The 18,217-nt window shown below is 38.9% G+C and overlaps 1 protein-coding gene across 1 annotated transcript in view; it reads left to right on the top strand.

Moving 5' to 3' along the window:
- LOC121913994 (transcription factor IIIB 90 kDa subunit-like) overlaps positions 1–17,873 on the top strand; it is a 125,359-nt gene extending 107,486 nt beyond the window's left edge. Inside the window, exons 17-19 of the mRNA XM_042436895.1 lie at positions 2,539–2,590; positions 13,957–14,116; positions 16,980–17,873. Of these exons, the coding sequence (XP_042292829.1) occupies positions 2,539–2,590; positions 13,957–14,116; positions 16,980–17,017 (250 nt within the window). The 3' untranslated portion in view covers positions 17,018–17,873. The remainder of the gene's footprint in view (positions 1–2,538; positions 2,591–13,956; positions 14,117–16,979) is intronic.
- The last annotated feature ends 344 nt before the right edge of the window (positions 17,874–18,217 follow it).

Below are 18,217 nucleotides of genomic sequence, written 5' to 3'. Positions count from 1 at the left end.
CCCAGAGACATGACGAGGGGGTGTGTGGGGGGGGACCATATGAAAATGATTTAACAGGCAGAAAATGATTAAAGTTTTGTATTTTTTTTCTTTTTGTTCTCCTTGTGAAGAGCACAAGAGAGGACATGTTTTCTTTTTATCTTCCATATTTATGTCTGCAAAGTTTCTTAATGTTTAGCTACACTAGCGGGGATGCTAATATCAGTCGATCCTCCACTTTGGTCCAGACTTGAATATCTGAAGAACCTTTATTTGGATTCACATTAAAACGTGGTCTAGTTATCCATGGTACTCAGTAGATTCATCCTAATGCTTTTGGTGACTTCTAATGTAGCGCCACCAGCAGGTCAAAGTCTTTATTTCTGAATTGGCACAAAGTTTTGTACAAACATTGATGGTTTCTAGAAGATGAATCCTGATGACTTTGATGATCCCCTGACAACTACTGGATGGACTGCAGTGTAATTTGGCATCCATGTTGCCCTCAGGATCAATTATACAGTAATTACTTCTGTGATCTCTGACTTTTCTCCAGAACCAGAAGTTAATGTTCTAATTTGTTACTTTGGTTTATGACCAAATACCTGCAAAACTAATGACATTCACATCAGCCTCAGATGTACTTTATGTTTAGTGTCATGTATCAAATGTTAGCATGCTAACACACTAAGCTAAGATAGTGAATATGATAAACATTTTATCTGCTAAACATCAGCATGTTGTGATTGTGAGTGTGTTAGCATGCTAATGTTAGCGTTCAGATCAAAGCTCTGGGATTTGATGACATTTTGTGAGTCAGTGTGTTTCCAGTTCAAGAAGACGGTCAGATGGAAAATTAAAAAAAAAAAAAAAAAAGCTTTCCTTAACACCTTTAATCATTTTTATACATAAATTTTCTTCAAGCACCCTAAAATGGCCAAAATGTCCTATGTGTATCTTTGTTGAATGTAAAATTGACAGATATTATTTCACTTATTGAAGATATTTCATATCTTCAGTAAACAAAAATGCATTGAGCATTAACAAGTTTACTTTTTCAATAATCTTCTGCTGAATACATATCTTGGTCATAATTCTTTAAAAAATGAGTTTAAGTGATTCTTATCAAAATGTTTGTACGTTGTGTTTTATATCATCTGATGTATATATATCTGATTTATTTTTTTTAACTCAAATATCTTTAACAGTATCAAGCTCTACTTCAAAGGTAATCACATCATTCATATTTTATATTTAGTACAATATTAATATTTTAAATTTATTATAACAGGATTTAATTGTTGACAATAGAATAGAGTGGAATAGAGTTTCATTAAGATGATGAGGTTTTGTATTTCACTGTCGTCCTCTTCCAGTCTTGTAAGTCTCGTTATGTTCGCCTGGCTCGAGGCAGCAAACTCAAAAACAAGGAAATGGAAATGAAGGACAAGAAAATGTTGTAAATGACAAAATGAAGCAGAGCAGGAACAGACGCGGCGTCCTCGCTGCTGAGGTGAACAATGAAATGAAATACGAACCTCATCAGTCCTCAGAGTGAACGATTCTATCGTCTCCTAATGTCTGGAAATGAATATCATTAAGTCCAGCCTTAGAAAGTTCAATATCTGCACAATAAATTCTGTTGTAGACTCATTTCAGATTGTACTTCAATATGAATAATAGTCTTCATGTCTTCATATCTGAGGTCACGTGACTTCAGGGTCATACAGTAAAGCCTAGCCACTATTTAAAACAGTAATAAGTGAATTTCTTATTTGTTTGTTTTGTTATTTCTGTGTTTGGAGTCTTTCTGTATTACCAGTCACAGAGGTTATCAAGCTCTTGGATCTTTTAGTGATTATTTTCTGTTAGTGGCGACTCTCCAGTCCTCCGTTAATGGCAGCGGGTGAATAAATACCTTTAAGCATCGATATTACTGATACTAGTCTTGTTTTGATACTTGGGTCACGTTAGGTCTCGCTCTCGGCACGTGAACACTCTCCTACATGAGATATTTTCTGTTTATTCCATTTAATTTCCTTTGATATGGTTGTGCAAACCCCTTCTTGTGCTTTAAACTACTGCGTGCCAAAACTTAAGGTAATCTGAAACTGGCGTGAGAATAATAAAAACTGCTGTATAGAGAAGTTATTACTGAATGTTAATACATTGAATGGCTTTTGCAGAAAAAATGCAGACCATAAATAGTGTGAAAAACGGGATTTGATATCAAAATTTTGATAATAACTTCAAGTGTTAATTGTCTGTAGAAGTAATCAACTGCTGAGAGTGAAGTATTCTGCATATAAACAACAGAAATATAAATGTTTGTAATAAAAGACAACATGAAATTAATAAGTTAAACATTAACAAATAAACTGGAAAATCAAATGTGACACCATTTCTAATCCAAGGTGCACAGTAGCACAATTATCACTTAATATGTTAAACCTCAATAAACAAGTGAAATGTTGGTAATAAAGTGAGATCTTGACAGAATGAGGAATATTAAATCTGAAGTTTAGGATCTGGTTGACTGTTTGTTGTTCTGTGTTGCAGGTTGCAGCCGTTCATCAGCGGACAGACCAATAAGAAGCTGGCTGTAGAGCAGGTGAGCTGCTCTTCATCTTCACCACTTCTGCTCTTCATCTGCGTCACTCACTCACTCACTCGCCTCTCTGCTTCGTCTTCCCGCTCACTCACTTAGACAATCGCTCGCCATCCTGCACTTAACAGACACACACACACACACACACACACACACACACACACACACACACACACACACACACACACACACTTACACTCAGTCACCCAGTCAATCACTTGGACAGAAACCCCCCCCACCCCCCTTCGCTTTTTCCTCTCTGACACACTCTCGCACTTATTCACTCACTGTTAGTGAATACTTGAGTGTTATCTTCCTCTTCCTCCACCTCTCTCACACACACACACACACACACACACACACACACACACACACACTTGGACTTTCATTCAGATAGTCCAGTAGTCTTGTTTATTGTCATGACTGTTATTTACTATAGAAAGTATTTTCCAAGCAATCGACAAAAGTTACAATTTCCAAAGCCACATATCAATCACTAGTTCCATCTGAAAATGTGGAAATACTGTCATATTTTTCAACACTAAACAACAGCAACAACAAGTTAAGGTTACAGAAGGCCTGAGGGCAAGAGGGCTTACTGTTAAAATACGATAAAATGATAAAATACATATAAAATGACAATATTTTGCCATGACAACGAGAGATTTGCCGTTCAGTTTATCATTTGGTGTCTATCTCTTTAATATCTGTGGTTGTGTAAGACCGTTGTGGGTGTTGTTGCAAGTCAGTAAACAGGCTTTATGGTAATATTGGAAAGTTCAAAGTGTTTTAACCAAGTGGCAACCTCCGAGGTTGAAAAAGGAAGCCAATGCAGAAGTGCCAAAAACTGCAGTTCCTTGAATGGCCAATCCCCATAGACCCTCATGTTAAAGTCCCCAACTTTACAGCAGAAATAAACATGTTTACAGCCTGGTACAAAAAACGGTTTTGGTCTCTGGAACTAATTTCCTCTTTCATGACAACTGTACGGGGGGTGAATTTTTTTATAAGTCACCTGTTTGAATTATATTAAGCTGTAAAGTTATACATAATGAAGGACATGGCTGCTTTGAGTGACAGGTCCGCCAGCCGCTAGGTGGCTTGTTTCAGCCATTCGGCCCGCCTCTTTGCCCATTTTTGATTGGCTGGGAGTTAGGCAGCGTCAAGCACTGCCAAGATGGCGACGGCCGGAGCGGCTCACTTTGAGCTTCAAAACAGAAACCGATGGGTGACGTCACGGTAACTACGTCCATATTTTTATACAGTCTATGGTTTTAACATCTTTGACTTGTCAGGTATTTAATTAACTGGATCAGCCAAAAACAGACATTTCTGTTGGAAATGTTCTTATGATGATAGATGGTTTTATACATGTCACCCACCACATTACAGTGTGAAATGGGGGGAAATTAGAAAAAAAAAGCACATTCCCATAAATGCGTTGAGAGTTTATGGTGATTTCTGCCTGTAATAGTGATAATTTAGCTTGAAAACATGCTGTACATAATAAAGATAAGGGTGGGGTTCCTCATTGTCAACAAAACTTAGGCAAAAAAACATATTCAACGATGTGTTAGTGTCTCTTAATACTTTCCTACTGTGTCTGTGGCTCTCTGCTCCAGCTCACTGGTTCCTACCGGACACTAAAAAGTCATAAATATAGTTGTATTTTTTAAAAAGCTTCTGTCATTTCCTAAAACAGGAGGAAATAGTGCATTTGTTGGGGGACTTTTTCCAGAGTTTGGCAATGTCATGAGTATTTCTGGCAACAGGATGACGTGTGTGTGGGACTGAGTCAAAATAAACTAGTGTGTTTGTGTGTGTGTTTGTGTGTGTGTGTTCATGGTAATGAAGGAACATGTCACCCAGGGCAACGGAGTGGCTCATTGGTGTGTTTTTAATTTAAAGGCTTGTAGGGGGATGACAATGGAGCTCGATGACACAGAGGAATATATCAGACACGCCCAACAGACACATAATACATTCATTTTGGTATTTTCATTGGATTTTTGACAATTTAAAATACATGGAAAACCTCCAGACTTGTCTTTTTAAAGGAGACATATCATGCTTTTTGTGATTTTCTGTTATTTATATACTGTTATGATGATGTCAGATTTCTGTTAAACATGGTCAAACTTCCAAAACGTGAGGGGAACGTATGTAAAAATGCTCCCCGAAAGTCATAAGACAGGGATTCAACCTGCTCCGAACACTTCGTTTACAAAGTTACCTCAGCTTTCTCCTCGTGATGACATCAGCGTTTGCCGCTATGGTCGTTCACTCTCATATTTCATATCGGATTTCAGCTCGAACATGCACAGATGTATTTGAGATGTTGACATTTCAAGTAAAGGAGGAAAAAGAAGTGAAATCCTGCTACTACTTTTTGTTTATGTAGTGAGCTCATCAGGAGGCGGGGCCTTAAAGAAACAGGAACTAAACGGCCTGTTTCAGACGGAGGCTGAACTGAGGGGCTGCATAAAGGGCCAGTATAAGATAAATAAGGAGTTTTTTTTAACTGTAAATCATGCAGAGATATATCAGTAGAGCCCCAGAATATAAATATAGACCTGTAAATGTGCATGATACGTCCACTTTAAGTGTTTTAAAATACAATCTCTCTCACTTTATACAAACACAGAAGCTTTCTGGCTCCACAAAAAAAACTGTGACCGTAAGAGACAGCACCTGGAGACAGATTATATTTCCCTGTCAGTCTATCCTGCTCGGCCATTAACGGCTTAATTACTCAGATCTCCTGCAGAGTGGACGGGGGAGGATGAATAAATCTCCACTCACTCAAGCCGTGTGAGAGGTGAACCTCACTTCACGTCTTTGTTTGCCCTTCCCTTATTGCTCCTCCTTCACTCTCCCTGTCTCCCTCCAGGGCGTTCACTGCTCCTAAAAACTCTGACAGGGTCTTAAAATAAATAAGGCCTTAAACTTGAACATAAAAATGTCTTAAACAGCAGTTTTAGAGGTCTGTTTTACCACCCTGCAGTAATGAGCTTCTGTTGGCCAGTCGCCGGGGTTTTTTTTTTTTTTTTTTAGATGAATCCATAGTAAGGTTAGCGGTCCGATGTGTCCTATCTGCTTTCTTAAACCCCGTTAGACTTCATGTCTTTGAACAGTTAATTTCCGGATGTCCTCATTCTGCCTGTTTTATAGATTCACCGCTTTTACCAGCCGTCTCCAGCTAGAAATAGGCCACTTTTTCCAGCTTTGTTTCTTAATTTGATTTTAAATTGGATCTAAATCCATTCACACATAGCATTACAGGATCTAAAATAGTCTTAAATTTGGCTTTCTGCTCCTATTTCCCACCCATATCTCATTTTACACATTTTCTAACTGTTCTTTCATCCCCTTCCTGCCTTCACACCGCTGCTTCATGAGTTATTTTTTCCACCACTTTTTTCTATGTTCCTCTCCATCATTTCACACAGCGGCTAAGTGGCAGGAGTTATTTTGGGTGTCCAGGGGTGTGGGAAGTCAAAGTCTTGTTCATTTTTTTTTTTTTACTTAGACAATGTTTGGTGAAACATAAAACTGTCTAGATTGAATCATTAGTACAACAGCTTTGTCTTATGCTGGAACTGGACTATAAAAATACCAGAGCAAAAAAAGACGTGGGGGTGTCGGGAATGAAATTGGGCGTCGGACGTGACATTTTTTGTTTCCTCTTGCCTCAACAACGTGTTGAGCGCTCTTCAAATGAACAGTAAACATGGAGAAGCAAAAACAATGTAAGTGATGAATGCAAGTCATGCAAGATGGTGAACTATCGGTCAAGGTCCAGTGTGCTGGTCTGTCATGTGACCTCACTGAAAGATAAAAATACAACAGCAACATTAATTTACTTCACCTCTGACTGGCCTCTGCTCCACAGCAACAGTGACTGAGGCTCATGGGTATTGTAGTATATAGAGCAGTGTTTAATAGGAACATAAAACATAGTAGGATATAGTATGTACATGCAGCATCGGGGATCGTGAATAAGTGCACATATTATATACATATACTTGATCATTTCTGGAGGGGATTTTAGGACGTGCAGATATCTTATAGAAGCTCTTATCAAGCTGCTTTTTGACTAACCAGACGACGTATTGAACCTCTCACAGCTGCCTCCTCTCGCAGGTTGTTTGATCAGGAAGGTCTATTTTGCCGCTGTGACATTTACATTAACTGGATGATGTGTATCTGAAGTAATGAGAAAGCAGCAGAGCTGAGTTTTAAGTACCAGCACTCGATTAGGACAGAAATGGAACGAGTCAGTAGGTCCGTACCAGCGAGCAGGCAGAGATCTGGAGCCACTTGACATGATGGAAAAACAAACTTCTCAGAGAAAAAAAAAAGTTGAAATAATTAGATTTGATGGTCAGAGACGAGGAGTGTTTCCATATGGAGGAACTTTTAGAATATTTACAAAAGAAAACTTGAAAAATGAGATTTTTACAGGGAAACTTTTATAGATTTAGAGAGAAGTTTCCCTTCTCTCACATCTTCCTCCTGTCCTCTTTCTTTCTTTCATGATTTCACTTTATTCTTTCGTTCTCTCTCCTCCTCCAAATCTCTTCCTGCTTCCTCTCCTCCTCCTGTCCTCCTCATCCCTTCCCGTTTATTCTCCGCTCCGCTGCTGTCCTCTCTTTTTCCCGTCACTCTTTTTATATTTCCTCCACATTCCTCCCCATCCCTCCATCTCCTCCTCCTCCTCCTCCTCCTCCTCCTCCTCAGTCTTTGTCTCCCTCTCCATCATGTGCTGTTGGCAGCTCTGAATGGGAGAGCTCGGGGAGCTCAAGCTCTGTCAACCAGGGAGAAAACATTGCCACGAGGGGCCGGGTCAACAAGGCTTGTTACTTAGCAACCCCCTCACCTCCCCCTGGGAACTGGATGCGAACGGGGCCTCACCATTGGCTGAGGCTGCTCCCCGCTCGCAGCTCATGTTATGTAATGTTGCCATTTCACTGCAGCGACAGGAGCAGATTGTGTTCTTTTCTGTTTTTTCGCTTAACAAACAAAACTGTTTTCATTCACCCTCTTCAGTGACCCAGCAATTAGTTTGTACATTTATCAAACAAGCCAAGGAAGGAAATGATCAGTCTACAAGATAGAGAGGGGAGTGAGAACTTGATTTCTGCCAGTTGAAACCGGCCCAGCTGTTCTCCACTTACCCTTTTTACCCTCTTCCTCTTCCTCCTCGAAGCACATTTAGACTTTGAGATTCGGACCGGTGGACGCAGACAGACAGCACAGTTAGAGATGTGGGGATTTTCAGAGAGGCTTAGAAATCTGAAAAAGGGGTGATGAGGTCACGGGAGAGGGGCTTTGAACTGCACACAGTCTCTCTCTCTCTCTCTCTCTGCTGTTGCCGCTATAGTCTGCTTATGCAAGCGATAGTCTTGGCAATTGATGGCCGAGTCTATTTGAAGTTCGGGTTCCCAGAGAAACTGCCATGCGAGGCCAGCAGTAAACCGCATGACGTGCAGCGTTTTTTTTTTTTTTCAGCTCGTCCTGTAGAGACGCAGCGACCTCCTCGTTCACCCCGATAAACCAGAACTTTACAGAGAGGCTGAACGAGCTCCTATAGTTCAGTGCTTTTACTGTCCGGCTTAAAACACACATGCAAAGATACAAAAGGTTGCACACACACACACACACAATGAGAAAACCTGTTTGTATCAATGTGAGGAAGATGTTGAAGAAATCTGAGACTTCAAGGTCTTGGAATATGTACTCAGTGACATTTCTTATCAAATTTAACTAAATTTAACTTCAATCACCACTTATGAATCATAAACATATTTCCTCATCGGGATTCTCTAGTGACTGTCAAACTGTTTTGGAATTGATGCAAACATGACGGCTGATCTCAGTTATTTCCTCTGTTTTGTTGTTTTCCTCTCGTCATACAGTTTCGGGATGAATTTTTAGCTCAAGTTGGAACGTTTTCGTCTCCCGTGGACACGTCGTCGCCTCTAAGATTCACTCTGTGCACAGTGTGAACTCGCCTAAAGTGCATCATGACTGTTTTTGATGGTTGACAAGCCTACTGATGGTTTTACTGATCAGACATGTAATAGCATGGACTGATCTAAAGATGAGTTATTAAAGGCCCAGTCACTTATTTATTTGGTCATGAAAATTTGACACATATTTACATATAACTTGAGTTATACTGTAGATAGAATTTCAGGATTGTGTGTGATTTAGCTTGTATTAAAACAGCACCATGAGAATGAAAGCAGGTTCCAATTTTGCTTTTGTTTTCATTGGTATCGTAGATTAATGCAGGATTATTAAGCACTCTTGTTTGTGTAACTATATTAGCCTCACAGTTTATAACGCCTCCGTTAAGTTTCCTTTATATGGCTGATAATAGTGACAGCCTGCAGTCTCTGCGTAGCGTTGTGATGATGATGATGATGATGATGGTGGACTAACGGCTGACAGTTAGTAACGTCAGTCGACTCCAACGAAGACACCCAGACGCTCCGATGTCGATTCAATGAAGTCTGTTTATTGCTTACAAGCACTTCGGGATCTGGCGGATACAAACCCGGTCTGAGTAAAACTATTTAACATAAATAAAATCAAAGGAAACTTACAATACTAATAAATGATTTCTGTGACGAAGCTTAATAACCGTTAAATAACAAATTACAGGGCCAACGGTCAAACCTTGACCAGGATCAATAACTCACTATATTACAGATTATTGATACAGATGAATCATAGATAATCACTCTGAATGTCAATATAATTATAATTAGTAATAAAGTCTCTCTCAGGTCAGTTATACATTATTATTTACAGGTTTCCATTTATACAAGCCTGGTCTGACTTGTTCCCCCGGTGATGCTTTATAGTTGCATCGTTACCTTGGATACTATGTAGCCAAGTATTAGATATTAAATATAAGATAACAGCATAAAATAATGAAAATAACACAATATGTACACCTTACAACTATTAAATAAAGATAAAATTACTGACAAAGTTATATTCTATATTAAAAGATTTTGCTGTTTGACATAGTGACCATTTAAAGCTCAACTAATGTATTTAATGTAACATGCAAGAGGCGTATGTTACATTTGTTTTGTTTTGTGTTGATTAGTATAATGTTGATCAATCTGTTTGAGCCATTAATCATGTTGATTATATCAGAGAAGTGCAGCCTCATCAATCACTAACAGAAAGTGCAGCTTATCATTCATATGATCTGCAAACAAAACCATCATTTCATACAAAAATATGACTTCCAGTCTCAGTAACTTCAGCAAAATGTGATGGAAAGTTTTGTGTAATTAACATTTTCTTGATGTCATAGCAACATAAAAACAAACATATGAGCATCAGACCAGACTGAAACTAACGATTATTTGTCGATAATCTTTTCAATTAATAGTTGTTAGTGAAAAATGTCATAAGGTGATGTCACCAATCTTTGATAACCAACAGTTATCAAATGTTTGTGTTTCTGCTTGAAAAAAAACAACTAAAACGATGAATTGATTGATATTATTTTGTTGCAGCTCCGGTCTTGACTGCAGTTTTCCTCTCAGTTCATTTCCTTCTGCTAGAAGCTCCATGCGCGAGTAACTACAGGCTATCAAATGTCACCGTCCTTAAACCCATAAAACCACCTCTGTTTCCTGGAGTCGGTCGCGTTCTCGCTCCTAACGAGAAAGTCTCTCGTTAGGAGGACGGAGACTCAGACGAAGTCGACTGAAGGTGTAAATAAACACGATGGAGTGCGACATTACCTCTGTATAAATATGAGCTCCTAATCGCTCACATACACAGAAAACATCTTCCTCCTCACAGACCCTTCATCCTGACCCGTCTAACAGCTCTCACCTCCTAATTAGTCCAGAGCACTGTGTTTATGCTGTTATGTTTTCCTTTTTAATTATTATTTTTTTTTATTTCTTTCGTCCGTGTTCGCCGGCGCTTAATGAGGCGTCCAGCTCTTGTGATGAGGAGCCTTTCACAGCCCAGTGAGGTGAAAGTCAGCAGGGAGCCACCGAGAGGAAAAAAAGGACAAAAGAAAAGGAAAAGATTGAGTTTGATAATTAATATTATAAAGGTTTTAATGTCAGTATTTTCTTGAGTGTTTATCAAAGTGTGAGGATGGAAAAAACAGGAGGAAGATGTGCAGAAAAGAGGGAGAGACGGAGCAAAGGAGGAAGAATGTGGGTCGAATAAAGGAGAAATATAAAATAAAAAAAATGTATGGAAGGAAGGATGGAAGAGGAGGAAATGAAAGGTAAATTGAAGGGAAAGTTGGCAGCGGGAGGAAGGCAGGAACGAGGGGCCCCAGCAGGGACTCCAACAGGCTGTTGCTGAGGAGAACAGAAATATCTCTCTGTCACACTGTGGTCCCTCCACCTGCTTCTCCTCCAGCTTTTATAATTAGCTCTGCCTGAAAGGAAAGTGATAAAGTGCCGGTTTCTTTCTAGTCGCTGTGGCAAATCCTGAAGATGATGGGTTTCCTCTGCAAAAAAAAAAAAAAAAGGTAGATTCACGTTAATCAAAAGCTGAAAAAAATCTGCAGCGTTTGTGGACAAAATAAAAAAAGACGTTCCTGTTTTTAGACATTTTATTAGATGTGTTTTTTTTTTTTTTTAGCATGAGGCAGGTAAGACAGGAAGAACAAAAAAAAACAAATCCTCCACACCACGTAGACCTGTCCTCCCCGGTGTAATAGTTTGTTTTCCTTTTGATATCTGTACAGTTCAGCACTAAGCAAAATAAATAAAACTCAGATTGAAGTTGAGACGTAGTTCTTCAGAAATGAGATAAGATGTAACTCTGTGTGTTTTTATCCGGAGGGAAATTTTCTGCAGCACAGTATTAAAAACACACACACACACACACACACACAAACACAGCGTCTCGAGTCAGTCGTTGAAAATGGCAGCAGAGCTTTATTGATACGATATACGGTGACATTTATGGCCACGGACGATACTTGTTTCTGATATTCACTGTATAACCTGAAACCTCCCAACAAAATGTTCAGTTTACTGTTATACATCTCACGTTTTAGAGGCTGAAACCAGTGATTTTTGTTTTGTTTTTAGCAGTTTTGCTTAAAAAATGACTGAAACAAGAGTCAAACTAGTTGCCGTTGATAAGTCGACTAATCGTTTCAGCTCTAATGTTATTACCTTCAGTTTAATTATTTCAACTTTTCTAAGACACCATGTTTTTTTCAGTTGGTTAAGTATGGCGGATGAATACATCACAACTGATTTAATCTTTTATCAGGTTTCTACAAAGTGAAATCTTTAGCTTCAGCTCGCCGTCATACGTGGTTTTACACAGTTAACATTTCTGTTGGTGCACAAATAAACAAGACACGTGTTCATTAGTGAAGCTTTAGAGCCTCTTATTCAAGTCATCTAACCCTCATTTTTCTCTGTAATGATAATTCAAGGCTCCCAGTAACATTACTCTGACCTTTGACCCCCCCACCCCTCACTATTGACTGCTGGTGATGGAGAACTGAAGTAGCTCTGAGGCTAAAACAGCCATTTAACAATGATTTGTCAGAAATACGTTTGTCCTCTTTGCATCAGAACAGTTAAATACAGAGATTTTCCATCTTTCAGCCTCATTTGGATTTTTCTCGTTCATGAGAAACATTCATCTGCCAGTGAATGAAGGTAAATGAGTCATGTTCTATTGATTTATTGATCCACATGTGATTGGAGGCACGTACAGGTAAACGACCCGACATCTCCCAACAAAATATTCAGTTTACTAAAATACATCTCACATTTTAGAAGCTGACACCAGTGATTTTTGTTTTGTTTTTAGCAGTTTTGCTTAAAAAGTTGGTTCCATTTGACAGATGAATACATCACAACTGATTTATCAGGTTTCTACAAAGTGAAATCTTTAGCTTCAGCTCGCCGTCATATGTGGTTTAAACAATGTACAAACAAGACACATGTTCATCAGTGAAGCTTTAGAGCTGCTGCTAAGTGGAGTTCTGAACTTAAGACAGAACTAAGCTAGCTGTTTCCTCCTGCTTCCAGTCTTCATGCTAAGCTAAGCTAAGCTAAGCTAATAGCCTCCTGAGTCTAGCTTTATGGTATCAATCCTCAGAAAGCACTAACAACATTAGCACTGTAGCTAATAGGATGAAACCTGAAGTTATAGTAGAACTAGCGGTGCAAAGACAGTTGTGTTTCAGCTGTAATGTGAATAAATCTGAAGCATAATAACACGTAGCACCTCATGCAATGCAAAGGAAAAGAACAGTAGAGCTGCAACAATTAGTCGATTAATTTGACTTGATTTGATTACTAATTACTGTAAATGTAATATTTTGGGGGTTTTGTACTACTTGGTGAGACAAAGTCAGACACTGATGTGTTAATCAAAAAACTATATTGAGCAAATGAATCATTAGTTGTAGTTAACGTGCTGGAACTTTGTATCTTTTTGTGGGAAAAAATGACCTCTAATCTGTAAAAGATCATGTCACACCAGCAGGTTAAATCTCTCACAATTGTTTTTATCATCTTTTCCACAGTTGGAAACACAGCTGACCTCTGCTGCAGGGTCGCCTTGTTATTATACCAGCTGTTTATTTTCTCTTACTTACTGCTGCCCAAATCTCTTCCTGTTTTCAGGCAGCTTTGTTTTCTGATCCAAAGCTGCTCCATTTTTGTCTCCCAGCATGCACTGGAAAGACTCTCCTGGTTACAGACTCACCTGCGGTTGCCTAGGGGAGGAGGGAGGAGGGAGGAGGGGGGAAAGTCGTCACAGTCGTGCGTCACAGACATTTCACAGCTCGACTGAGACGATGCGAACAGAGTGAAATGCAAAAAAAAAAGGCTGCTCTAATTACATTTTTGCCCCCTACACTTACCCTCAACCCTTCTCTTTTAATTTCACAAATTTTTTTTTTATGAACTTGGAGGGTTATTTGTGCCCTCAGGCTCCGGTTAATCTCTGACCCTTCTGTACGATACAAGATCCACCGTAGACTACGCAGAATTTTAAACAGCAGAATCCAAAATTAGATAATGTAACATAATAAAGGCTGCGGTCACGCTCTGATGCAGTATTTAGTCATATGTGGGGAACGATGCAGCAGATGAAACATTTCCTCACCAGCCTGTGTGTGCCCTCCACCTGCCCTACGGCTTACAGCTCACACACACACACACACACACACACACAACCACTATGATGCTACACTATGTTTATTATTTTTATCATACGAGATATCAGATCTAGCTTAGATTTCCCCGGAGGAAAACTCGTGTGTCACGCAGAGGAAAATATTAAAAATACCAAACGATCCACATCTGCTCCACCACCAACAATATTTCCTGTTTGCACAGACTGCCAACCCCAACCCCCTGCCGGTGCCTGTCGGAGCCCCCGCCAGCGGCGTTTTGGTGGAGAGCGGGCCCGTCGTCTACGATGATGTAGCGGTGGATGAGGAAGAGGAGGAGGAGGAGGAGACTTGTGTCAGCGCCATGGAGCTGATGGGAGGCCACGGTCAGTTTTAAAGCAGTGTTTTCTTTAAACTGCAGGAGAATATGTGTCATCAGATGTTGTCATTTATTGAAGTAGATGTTTATTTCAGTCAGTTACACAGTAAACACAGTGTCAACGATTTCCTACAGACTGAAAATGTGGCTGAAGCTTTTACAACACACATATTCTGGAAAAATGAGGGTCGTCTTATATTTTCAGATTAGATAATCACATGTTCACAAGATCAGTTATCTTTGACTGGAGATTAAACTGGTGTAACAGCTTCTGCAGAGACTGTCGCAGCCTTAATGTTGCTGCGTGTGTCTGTTTACAGTGAGTCTGTTAGTCTTAGAGGTGTGAGGTCAGTTTAACGTGCAGGAGAAGCGTGTTTACTGTGTTTTTAATCGCACAGAGGAAATAAATTCATGAATTACCGCAGAAACACAGCGAGGACTGAATCATCTGTCAGGCAGCCAAGAAGATCTGCTGTCACAGATGACGAGGAGCTGGAAAATGAAAATAAACAACAACAAAAAAAAAAAGAGCCATAAAAGCGTGAGAGTCGTCTTATAATCAGGGTGGTTTTATATTCCAGCCAATACGGTATTTACGGTGTTCTGATCAAACAGTTTTATATCTCGAGCTCCTGCATTTGTTACCAAATCACCTCAAGATTTTTAATAAATTTGATCTTTGAGGCAAATTGATACTTTATCAATTAATTTCTTTTAGTCAATATGTTTGTTTGTTTTTTTATAACAAGTGAAAAATCTGCAAATGTGGTGAAATTATTCCAACGTGTTTCAAATAGAAATCAAATCCACTCAAGTTTGATCTAGAAGTGTCAGTTACGCTGCTGGAAATTAATATTTTCATTCTAATCTATTATATTTTTAATTGATCCAAAGACCCCAAAGTGTCAATCGATCCCTTAATTTGTCTTTAAAATTTGTTGTTCAGCACATAAACAGCTCATGTAAACACACTTAATACAAAGTAAACATAAAGTTCATGTGTTTAAACAGTTAAATTATGATTGAAATATAAAATCTTAAAAAAAAAAAAAAAAAAAGGGATTTAGACTCTGGTTGGGTTTAGAGGAGCTGATACCTACATTTATTTAGTAAATAACTTAAAAGAATGAATCAATTATCAACGTTACTGTTGATTGAATTGATCGACTGATTGTTTATCATCTTATTGTGAAGTTTTCTTCTTGAAACAAGACAGAAACAATCAAACTGCTGCACTAGAATCAATAAATAAATAATATCTTGGTTGTCAGATTCCTTCATTTCCAGTAAACAAGTCTCGTTTCTCATCACTTCATCTGAACATTTGACTTTCGTTCACACTCGCCGAGTCACTTTTTTTTAATGAATCGGCCTCTCCGGGTCACCGCTCGGACTCCTGGTATGTTTTAATGAGCTCAGATTAAATTTCTTCACTTTACGTCTCCGGCTGTTAAACTTTAAGGACCTTGACTCTGCCGCAGTAAAAAAAAAAATTTTCAGTCACTTAATTGATTCCTGTAGGGAAAGTCTTTGTTTATAGTCATGCAGCGAGGTCAAAGGTCAGGGTCAGCCTCAGAGCAGCACCTCTGGAGCTGCTAGAGACTCACGGAACGGTTGAGCGGGACGCCGACGCTGGAGATTAAACGCCAGTCAGATGATGGAAGGTCTCGCTGTTCCTCCCGCAGCGAGCGATGTGACACTTTTCACTTTTTACTGCTCTGACCTGTCGATGCTCCTCGTGAAGTCACACAGAGCGTCTCTGTCGGACGTCTTCTAGAAGGTTGAATCTCTGGAGCGTGTTTACTTTTCCTTGTTTTACGTTCATGCAGTTCCTCTCAGCTCGTCTACTTCTCGGCTCTCTGAGGGTTTCTTGTCGGCATTTTCACAGCCGGTGTTAAAGTGAAACTGATGAGCTGTCAATCACCGGCTCACCTCTCTGTAGAGTATTGATTGAAACCAATATAATAACTGATACTTTACAAAAACCTCTGCACAAGTTCATCCAAATGTGTCAATGCGTTAATGTTTCGTCAAGTTTATTTGAGCTTAACAAGCAGCTCCAAGTTCTTTAAACATTTATAACACGCTGAAGTGGAAAACGAAATCAATTACAGTCAAATGAAATAAAACAAAGAGGAAAAACTTACAGAAGAGTTTTTAGTTTAGATTAGAGACTGGAGGTAGATGTTTCTATCTGTTCAGCAGCTGAATGTAACTTCATCATGTTTGGTTGTGAGGTTCAACCAGCTGACTGTTTCCTAAACATCTGAGTGGATCATCAACGTAGAGCTGCAACGATTAATCAATCAACAGACAATTAGTCAGTAATTATTATGATAAGAAATTAATCATCAGTCATTTAAAAGGCAAAAAAGCTAAAATTGTCCCGTCTCGGCTTCTTAAATGTGATTTTCTGGTTTCTTTAGTCTTGTGTGACAGTAAACTGAGAATGTTTTGGTTGTGGACTGTTAGTCGGCACGTTGGGCTTTTTAGGAAACACTGATTGACGTTTTTCACTATTTTCTGACACATTAAAGACCAAACAACTAATTGATAATGGAAATAATCGTTAGTTCTACTTCTAGCTTTATATTCTTCAAGACTGTAAAGACTTTTATAAACAGCAGCACTTTTAATGTTGTTATTCAAAAACTTTGTCTAAATATGATGTGGAATTAGCAAATATTGGAACATATCTGAGAAAAGCTACTAAACAAGTAAGAATCTAAAACATTTTGTTCAGTGTTTGGTACTTGACATGTTTTAATACTCTTTAATGCCTTTTTGGTGACCATCAATACCACCGATTAATCACCAGTATTTGATGTAATTTAAAGTTATTTTCCTTCCTTGTGTGTTTCACCCTCCAGATTATGGCTCTGATGGAGATTACGATGACGGATTCTAGCAGCGGTTTTCCCCCCCGAATCACTACCCTCAACTGGTACGGACCGTTTTGCGACCTCAGCTGCGTTAAATGTTTACTACCGGGGACACAAAACGGCTGCGGCGAAGAGCGGTCACAGATGGGAGACGAGACGCTGTAGGGGAACGAGAGATGATTCCCATCAGGGAAAAAAAAAAAGTGATGCAAGAGAACAAAAGATGGAAAAAAACAAAAAAAAAGAAATCACACACCTGGTTCAAACTGGGAACAAACTGGGAGAGACACTGCTTGGATGCTGACAGAGATGGTGAAGTGGAAACAAGGGATACGAGTATATCTGAACAGTGCGGGTCAAAGGCAGCATGCAGCCGCAATATTGCAAAACCAAAGGTAGGAAACAAGTAAGTATTGATTTAGCATAAATACATACACATATATAGATAAGACTGACGTTTGAACAGCATTTAAATGACTGTATCTCAATGTGTAGTTGTGAAACAGTCATTTAAATGCAGCTGAAACAATAGTTATAATAACACAGACAACTTTAAAACACTAGCCCAGTTCATGCTGGAGGTCTTCTGACCTGTAAAACTGCTGAATCATTGCTTACTGGAAAGTTCTCGTCATGTGACAAACAAACGCTGTTGAACTTTGTCTCGAGGATGAATTTTTTCGTCCCGACTAGATTTTTTTGGTCGAGATATTGAGGAAGTTTTTAATGTAGCAAAAAAGAGAAGCCGAACAAAAAAAAACATATTATCCTTAAACTTGCACTTTGTATCCATAACACTCGAGTACTTAACCGTCATGTGACTTCCTCGTTGTACTTCCTGACACCTACTTCTGTCTTAAAAACATATGATGTCTGATTATTTAAAAAACAACAACAACATGCTGAAAAACTTATCAGGTTAGCGTGATATTAATCATAATTATCAGTATTTGCAAAGTGTTTTACCGTCATTTCTGGTTCAGAAAGTGGTTCAAACAACCTTACTGGTCAGATTAGTATTTATTAATATTAATATTAATGCCTTAGCTGATTGGTGGACAGACAACACGTCTGCTCTGCCGAAGCCAAAGTATTTAAACTGATGATGTTGCCTTTTGAAGAATTATATTCAAGCAATCCCAGGTTAATGTGCCAGAGCTTACTGAAAAACAATAGTGAGATTTTAATTTTGGAGGTGGTTAGTTTAAAAAAATATGATTTGATTA

This window comes from Thunnus maccoyii, chromosome 16 (genome assembly GCF_910596095.1).
Source record: "Thunnus maccoyii chromosome 16, fThuMac1.1, whole genome shotgun sequence".
NCBI lineage: Eukaryota > Metazoa > Chordata > Actinopteri > Scombriformes > Scombridae > Thunnus > Thunnus maccoyii.
The sequence above is the reverse complement of the archived record's forward strand: the minus strand, read 5'-3'. Positions and strand labels throughout refer to the sequence as shown.